Source organism: Rana temporaria, chromosome 2, assembly GCF_905171775.1.
Source record: "Rana temporaria chromosome 2, aRanTem1.1, whole genome shotgun sequence".
NCBI classification, from domain to species: domain Eukaryota; kingdom Metazoa; phylum Chordata; class Amphibia; order Anura; family Ranidae; genus Rana; species Rana temporaria.
The window spans coordinates 151,032,969-151,041,671 of record NC_053490.1 but is presented as its reverse complement, the minus strand read 5'-3'; the positions used below and the strand labels follow the sequence as shown (position 1 = coordinate 151,041,671).

The following is an 8,703-nucleotide window of genomic DNA, read 5'->3' as shown; positions in this document are numbered from 1 at the left end:
TTGCCCTGGGCACTGAATGATCTTGTCCTGGCACTGCTCAGGCCAATATACAAACTAAATACATGCATACAGAAGATTGAACATCCAAAACTCTAAAAAAAAAACAACTAGGAAAAAAAAAAATTACATATTACTGCAGCTGTTTTACACACACAAGCACATTATGACAAGATCGGCATAGGAAAATTGCTTCTTGTTGTAAGCACCTTGATTTGGTTGGCCACGGAAGAGAGGCGGTATAGTTTAGGTCAAAGGCTTCTTGCTGATTGACTAACTACTGTATGTACTGAAACTATGTAACATAACTGAATTTCAACTGATTGACTTACAATGGGGCAAAAAAGTCAGCCATCAATTGTGCAAGTTCCCCCACTTAAAAAATGAGAGAGGCCTGTAATTGTCATCATAGGTATACCTCAACTATGAGAGACAAAATGTGGAAAAAAATCCAGACAATCACATTGTCTGATTTAGAAAGAATTTATTTGAAAATTATGGTGGAAAATAAGTATTTGGTCTCCTCTACAAACAAGCAAGATTTCTGGCTCTCACAGACCTGTATCTTCTTCTTTAAGAGGCTCATCTGTCCTCCACTCATTACCTGTATTAATGGCACATGTTTGAACTTGTTATCAGTATAAAAGACACCTGTCCACAACCTCAAACAGTCACACTCCAAACTCCACTATGGTGAAGACCAAAGAGCTGTCGAAGGACACCAGAAACAAAATTGTAGACCTGCACCAGGCTGGGAAGACTGAATCTGCAATAGGAAAGCAGCTTAGTGTGAAGAAATCAACAGTGGGAGCAATAATTAGAAAATGGAAGACATACAAAACCAATGATAATCTCCCTCGATCTGGAGCTCCACGCAAGATCTCACCCCGTGGGGTCAAAATTATCACAAGGACAGTGAGAAAAAATCCCAGAACCACACGGGGGGGGCCTAGTGAATGACCTTCAGAGAGCTGGCACCAATGTAACAAAGCCTACCATCAATAACACATCACCGCCAGGGACTCAGATCCTGCAGTGCCAGACGTGTCCCCCTGCTTAAGCCAGTACATGTCCGGGCCCCTCTGAGGTTTGCTAGAGAGCATTTGGATGATCCAGAAGAGGAATGGGGGAGAATGTCATATGGTCAGATGAAACCAAAGTAGAACTGTTTGGTAGAAACACAACTCATCGTGTTTGGAGGAGAGAGAATGCTGAGTTGCAACCAAATAACACTATACCTACTGTGAAGCATGGGGGTGGCAACATCATGCTTTGGGGCTGTTTCTCTGCAAAGGGAACAGGACGACTGTTCTGTGTACATGAAAGCAATGAAGGAGTGGCTTCGAAAGAAGCATTTCATGGTCCTGGAGTGGCCTAGCCAGTCTCCAGACATCAACTCCATAGAAAACCATTGGAGGGAGTTGAAAGTCCGTGTTGCCCAACGACAGCCCCAAAACATCACTGCTCTAGATGAGATGTGCTTGGAGGAACCAGCAACAGTGTGTGACAACCTTGTAAAGACTTACAGAAAACATTTGACCTCTGTCATTGCCAACAAAGGATATATAACAAAGTATTGAGATGAACTTTTGATATTGACCAAATACTTATTTTCCACTATAATTTGCAAATACATTCTTTCCAAATCAGACATTTCTTTCCACATTTTGTCTCTCATAGTTGAGGTATACCTATGATGATAATTACAGGCCTCTCTCATTTTTTTTAAGTGGGAGAACTTGCACAATTGGTGGCTGACTAAATACTTGTTTGCCCCACTGTACTTTTAATTTAATGTAAAATATTATTATTATCTTTTTTTCTTTTGTTAAAAAGAAGAGAGGTCAATTTTGCTTGAAAAACAGTACACTGAAACATTAACTTTTTCTCCCCCAGACTGAGCAATTGGCTGTATTATATAGCAATGGAAAATAAGGAAAGGTGCAATGGGGTTTAGGTTATAAAATGATCATTAAAAAAAAAAAAGGAACAGAAAGGAGAACAATTTATGATGTGTAGTCAGAATGTCCTTTCTGTCTCTGGGTAAATCTCCCGTCCTTTTCTGTGTAAGGATGTGCACGGTATACCAATCAGGATTGAAATGTTTGTATATCAGGGAAAAGGTGACATTGATTTGTAATATATTCCAGGTTCTCCATAGCAGCAAATCTGGTCACAAACATAAGATACTTGCCCTCCAAGAGAATATAATAAGGGCTGCTATTCTTATTACAACTAAATCCGGCATGGACAGAATAGACTTTAGTGTGCTTTATGTACTGAATTAAAATGAAGGAGCAGCATGATGGATTTTATTTAGAAACGAAATGTCACAATAGAACAAAGGGGTCTGTTCCTCAGATATAACCCTTGTTCAACCACTATGCATTTCTATTTGCAATCACTAATAATGGCAAGTAAACTACATATAAGAAAAACTGGGTATTTAAATGACTATATATTTTAAGTTATGAATGTATTTTTTTTTAAGAATCATACTTACCTAGGTGGATGCAGCATCAGGCAGATCAAAGACCGCTGATCGCTCTGTCTTTTTAGAGCTTCCTAAACAGAGAGCTGGTGACTGTCAGGAACCACTCTCTGCTCCCCCCCCTTCCCCTTGCTCACTGGAGCACTGGGCTGTGGAGGGGCGGGGGTGGGAGAGGCTGGCTCAGGCTTTCAGCGGCTTGTGTGAGGCTGAGCCAGATGGTGATCCAGGGCTGTGGTCGGATCCCGACAAGGTTGTCACAGCTCTGTGATATTAGCCGACAGCGGGCTTCAGCCTGCTGTCTGCTGAAAACAGGTTGCAGGCGTGCAGAACAAACTGAACTACTTTGACCCACAGGAGAACTACAACCAAACAAGCTTTGGCTATACATCTCCTTTAACCCCTTCCCACTCGCATTATAGCCAAGAGACAGCAACAGTGCGGGCTTAAAATGGCAGGAGGGTGTTCTTAAGCGTCCTCTCATGCTTTCGCTGCCCATGTGCCCCCCTGGCATGCTCTGTGATCGCCAAGTCCTTAGGACTTGGCTGATCACAGATCGGGCTAAAGGGACAGTCACCTTTACCACCTTTACCACATGATCAGCCAATCATGGAAGTAAACAGAAGCCAGTTATCGGCTTTTAAAGAAGAAAGTCTTTAACTGGCTTCTGTTACAGGGACATTGGTCCCCTCAGCGGCCACCAGTGCATCTAACAGTGCCCATCAGTACTGCTAATCAGTGCCCACCAGTGCCACCTATCAGTGCCCATCAGTGCTGCCAATCAGTGCCCATCGGCGTCCCATCATCAGTGTCCCCTATTAGTGCCCATAAGTGGCGCATATCAGTGCCCGTCTGTGCCACCTTTTAATGCCTTTCAGTGACACCTATCAATGCCCATCAGTGCCACCATCAGTGCAGCCCCATCAGTGCCTTTTCTGATCAGTACCCACCAGTGCCACCTATCAGTGCCCATCAGTGCAGCCTATCAGCGTCCATCAATGAAGGAGAAAATTACCTGTTTATTATTAAATATTATAACAAACTATAAAAAATGGTTTGTTTGTGTTTTCAAAATTTTTAGTCTTCTTTTATTTGTTTTGAAAATACTGGTGATGAAATACTACCAAACAAAAACTATATTAGTGTTAAAAAAAATGATACATGTGTACAACCTTGCATTACCACGCAATTGTCATTCAAAGTGCAACAGCAATGAATGCTGAAAACTGGCCTAGGCAGGAAAGGGGTGAAAGTGGTTAACGGGCATGTTAATTAAACAGCAGTAAATCACCACTGTTAAGATCGCCAGCATTCTCAAAATAACACCTTCTCCTCTGAGTGCTGGGTGCTGGTTTATGAAGAATGACAGGGGGGGGGCCGTAATTGGGGCACACCGGCGTGAGATTGTGGCCAGCAAACCTACAATAAGCATATAGTTTAAGATAGTCGTTATGGTTAGGCAGGTTAGGTACTGTCTCTTTAAAAGTTTCTGTGTTGCAGGTTACAAAGATCCAATAGGATTGCTGGGAAGGTGCTGGAATCTTGGAGTGTCTATAAAGGGCAGCTGTGGTGGGGCCTATTCCCCCCGCCCCTGGACCGGACTAGCAGCAGAAGTACTGCAGGACTTCTGAAAAAAACTGCAGCTTACCCCCATACTCCAGGAGGCCACATTTTTTCATGGCGACTTTCTCTTGCTATTTCGGTCCTGAAGTCACCGTTTGCCCATATCAGTTTGACCAACTCCCTGAAGGAAGATTTGTGGATTTGAGCGGTCCTTGCTTCAGCAGGATTTTGTATTTGCCCCGGACTTTCAGGTTTTTACTGATGTGGCGGGTTTGAAGGGTTTTGCAGCGATCTGGAAATCACACTGGTGTTGTGCAGCTTGGCCGGATTCTTGGATAAGCCAGAATGCCACCAAGAATGTTGTGCTGTATGGTAGTGATTGAGCTGTGGGGTACGTTTTATTTTCTAACAGACAGATTTCGGTGGAGATGGACAATTAGGGTGTTATTTTCACGGTAAACTGTCTTTCTTCCAGCTCATTGGGGTCAATTCACAAAGCTTTTTTTGCCGATACCGGTCGTTATGTAAACGATTTCACACGTTATTGAATCAAGTCCAATTCACTAAACGATTTAACGCTTGTAAAAATCATCAAATAACGTTTCACTACACAGAACCGATATTTTTAGTTTTGAGTCGTTATTGAACGTATTGATCGTTGTTTTAACGACTCAAATCGTTAAATATGTACAGAAGTGCAATTCACAAAGGTTTTTTAGACAATTAACGATCGCTAAGCAATCGTTAAATAAGCACCTCCCTGAGGGTGGCGTTATGACATTTCCCAGGCGGTATATCATTTGTTGAGAGGAATTTTTTGGCGGTTTAGGCTTGTGGTAAATTTTGTTACGAGTTTTGTGCAAGATGGAACCATTTGGATGTGCTCTATTTGAACTGAAACTGATCCAGAGGCGAAGAAGGACACGTCAGAATGTCGTTCAGATAGAGAAACGTGTATTTCGTTCACGTACCTTTTTGGATCAATTTTCTGAAACCCAGGTGATAGCCAAATTCAGATTATCCTCTCCCATGATATATTCCCTGTATGATGAAATACACTTGGCCCTAGAAACACGCACGCGGAGAAGTAATGCAGTACCAGGTCTTGTGCGTTTTTTGGCAGTACTTCATTTTCTAGGAAAGGCCTCATACCAACATGTCAGTGGTGAGATTGTTGGCATCTCACAACCCAGTTTTTCCCGCTGCTTGGTCGAGGTCCTGCAAGCACTGCGACAACTTGCTCCAAAATACATTCATATGGGCAAGTCACGTGAAGAGCGGGATCAAATAAAACGTGGTTTTTTTGACCTAGCAGGAATGCCCAATGTCATTGGGGCAATAGACTGCACCCATGTGCCATTATGTCCCCCATCAGAACAGGAGCACATCTACCGAAACCGTAAGGCTTACCATTCCCTCAACATCCAGGTGATCTGTGATTCGAACCTCATAATCCGTGATGTTGTCACCGGCTTTCCAGGATCCTGTCATGATGCCCATATATTGCGCCAATCGGGAATATATGATACTCTGGACAAGGACTTAGAAAATAATGGATGGCTGCTGGGTAAGTGTGCTCCACTGTTTATTTTATGGTGTGTTTTCCAGTTATAAATGCGTATTTATTTTTTTATTCCATACTAGACTGACATTAGTGCTATATCAGTAACATGACAGCTCAACAGCTTTACATTAATCAGTATTTCAAAAACATGTAATAATAAACTCAGAATTTAAATGTCCAAAATACTTTCAAGTACTTTTTAGTTAGCTATCACCTGGTTCAAGGTCCACAAATCTTTCCTTTCTCATGTGAGGTGTATTGTTGTTCCACATGTTCCGTGTGCACTGAAAAGTAGTCACTACTTCAAGCTTGCTTAAGTGATGTATTACACTATCATATTAAGACATCACATGAGAGAGCTAGGAACTACTTATCAAAACACACATGACCAAGGTGTGCCAAAGAAGCCACCCACCAGAATTAAGTACAGTACCTATATTTAAATGATTGCAGCATAAGATGCAACAATTGTGTCAGTAGTTGATTTACTTGAATGTATAGTTAATATTTAAATCTGGGAGTTCAACACTATCCCTTCGGTTAACCCCCCAATATGCATAACATCAAGCAGCACTACCAAGCACAACAATCACCCCCCCCCATTGTGCATATGTATTGTACATGAAACAGACATGTCCCTCTGGTTCTCCGTTATAGTCCCATACGAGGTCTGCACTATAGTATTGAAATATTTATGACAGGCAGACTTTTCCTCCAGCATTTTTTTTTTTGAATAACATTCACATGCACTACAGTAATCATGGCCCACAACTGTGGTATGCTGTTGTGTTGTGAGTTAAGTACCATTAATGCTCAATCAAAAGTACAAATCCAGAACCTTGCCCCCACAAATAATTTTAAAATGTGCTTTATTAGACGTATGTTATCCATATGTGACTAACAATGGAAAATTTTCTAAAATGACCACACAATTGGCCACTACATCATGTGATTTAGCATGATTTCTTCTATAATTACAAATAAATTTATATTCTTTTAAAATTTATAGGAGATGCTGGTTACCCCTGTCTACCATGGCTCTTAACACCAATCAACAGGCCATCCTCTCCTGCAGAAGCAGCTTACAATGTTGCTCATACAAAAACAAGAGTGGTGATCGAAAGATGCTTTGGTGTCCTAAAGAGCCGTTTCCGATGCATGTCCTTGTCTGGTGGATTCCTACAGTATTCCCCCAGTAAGGTAGCTGATATGTTCCTAGCATGCAGCATTCTCCATAACATTGCAAGGCATGGTGGACTACAAGAGGAACTAGACACCACAGTGGAGGATGACATGCCCACAATTCCAGTGGAAAATGATCAAAGGGGAAACACAGCAAGAAGTAAACTGATTACAAACTATTTTTCAGGTAATAAACCACCGTAACATGGTTTTAATTTTCCAAACATCATCAGAAATGATCACAAACTTGCATTATTAAGTTGAAGAGACAGACATGCTGTAAAATGAATTATTTGGGCTGATCTTGTTTATCAATGTAAAATCTTAACCAATGATGTTTTTTTTATTATTTCAGGTTAACTCAACTCTAAAAACTTTGGAGAACTATAATAAAATTAAGACAAGAGTACAAAAATTGCAAAAAAATGAGTCTTTATTTTGTTTTTGTATTTTCACTTTGTTGTACTTCTTTTGCATTTATTTTTTACAACATTGAACAATAACAGTTTCAAACATGTAAAATAAAAGTTTCACAAAAGTCTTTTACAAAATCTAAATTGTGTTTGAATTCTTTATTGCAACAAATGTAAGTGTGGGTTATACACGCAAAAATTCTGTTCATCTGCTAATAAGTACCAACATTTTTTTGACATTAGTGAGAAGCAATAAAATAGAAGACCGAACTGTGTGCCAAAGACAGTTGAAATGCTGCAGTTGCCTGAAACCATGTCCTTGCCAGAAAGATGGTGAATGAAATGAGTGCTGTTAACTGCGTTGTGTGGGAGAGGGGAGAAATGAAATAAAACTACAATAAATACCACCAATTGACGTAATGGCAGATGGCTATAGCCAACCTAAGGTAAAGAGAGTAAGTGACCTGTAAAGAAGCCGTTGATATGCAAACCATTAAATAACACAATAATTGAATCATAATATTATATTTTTGGTGTTATTTATTGTTTTGTATATCATCACCTTCATCACTGGTCACTTAACTCTACCTTTGGTTGCCTATAGTCATCTACCATTACCCCAAATGTTACATATATTTTAATTTCTCCTCTCCACCCCACACCGCAGTTACCATTACTCATTTCATTACTGAGAAACAATGCACGTTAGTTAAAATGTTAACTATTCCACGCAGGGCATTTGAAAGATGGAATAGCGGTTGTCTACAAATTGCAGAAACATTTTTAACCTCATTAGTCAGGAAATGATACCTACATTCCATACCAATAACATGTGGTTTCAAAAGTTACAGAAGTCAAATTACAGCCAACACAACATCAAAAATATATGGTTGGGCAAGATGGAGTATGCAACCATTTGGATGTTTGTTTTTTTAGTATGAATCAAACTACCGGCGAAAACCACACAGAGAAACATGGTCCTTGCTGTGACAACAACAATGGATGGCGCATTTTAGTCACAGAGTACAGATAAAAAACCAAGCACTTGAGTGAAAATATCAATAATTTACATCCACGTGGATAAAATATAAAAAAAAAAATTTAGATCCAATAGTGTGCCTTCCTGACGGAAGAAAAGCATGACAAACCTGTCACATTTTCTGCTGTGACAAAGGGTGTCTGTTTCAAATGCGTAGACGTGATGTTATGTGATGTATTCTCCTATTAAACGAATATGATTGATGATTTTATGTAGTGCTGATGAATTATATCTCTACTCTGTAACTTCAACTCTATTACTATTGATAGTTCACTTCTACTTTTCAACAATCCTACCACTTTTTTTGCCTTACAACAAAAAAATGGTTCTGCTTTTGAAAAAAAAATATACATGTTAAAACAAATATTTGACAATATTGTTGCACTTGCATTTCAACGTGTATATACAAACAATTATGAAAACCGTAATGATAACAGTAATGAATACTAGAACATGC

General features: G+C 39.9%; 1 protein-coding gene across 1 annotated transcript; it reads left to right on the top strand.

Annotated features, from left to right (window-relative positions):
* The first annotated feature begins 4,526 nt into the window (after nt 1-4,526).
* LOC120929661 (putative nuclease HARBI1) lies at nt 4,527-7,318 on the top strand. The gene is made up of 2 exons (XM_040341333.1): nt 4,527-5,615; nt 6,622-7,318. Exons 1-2 carry the CDS (start codon nt 4,913-4,915, stop codon nt 6,996-6,998), a joined length of 1,080 nt encoding a protein of 359 aa, XP_040197267.1. The 5' UTR covers nt 4,527-4,912; the 3' UTR covers nt 6,999-7,318.
* Nucleotides 7,319-8,703: the final 1,385 nt, after the last annotated feature.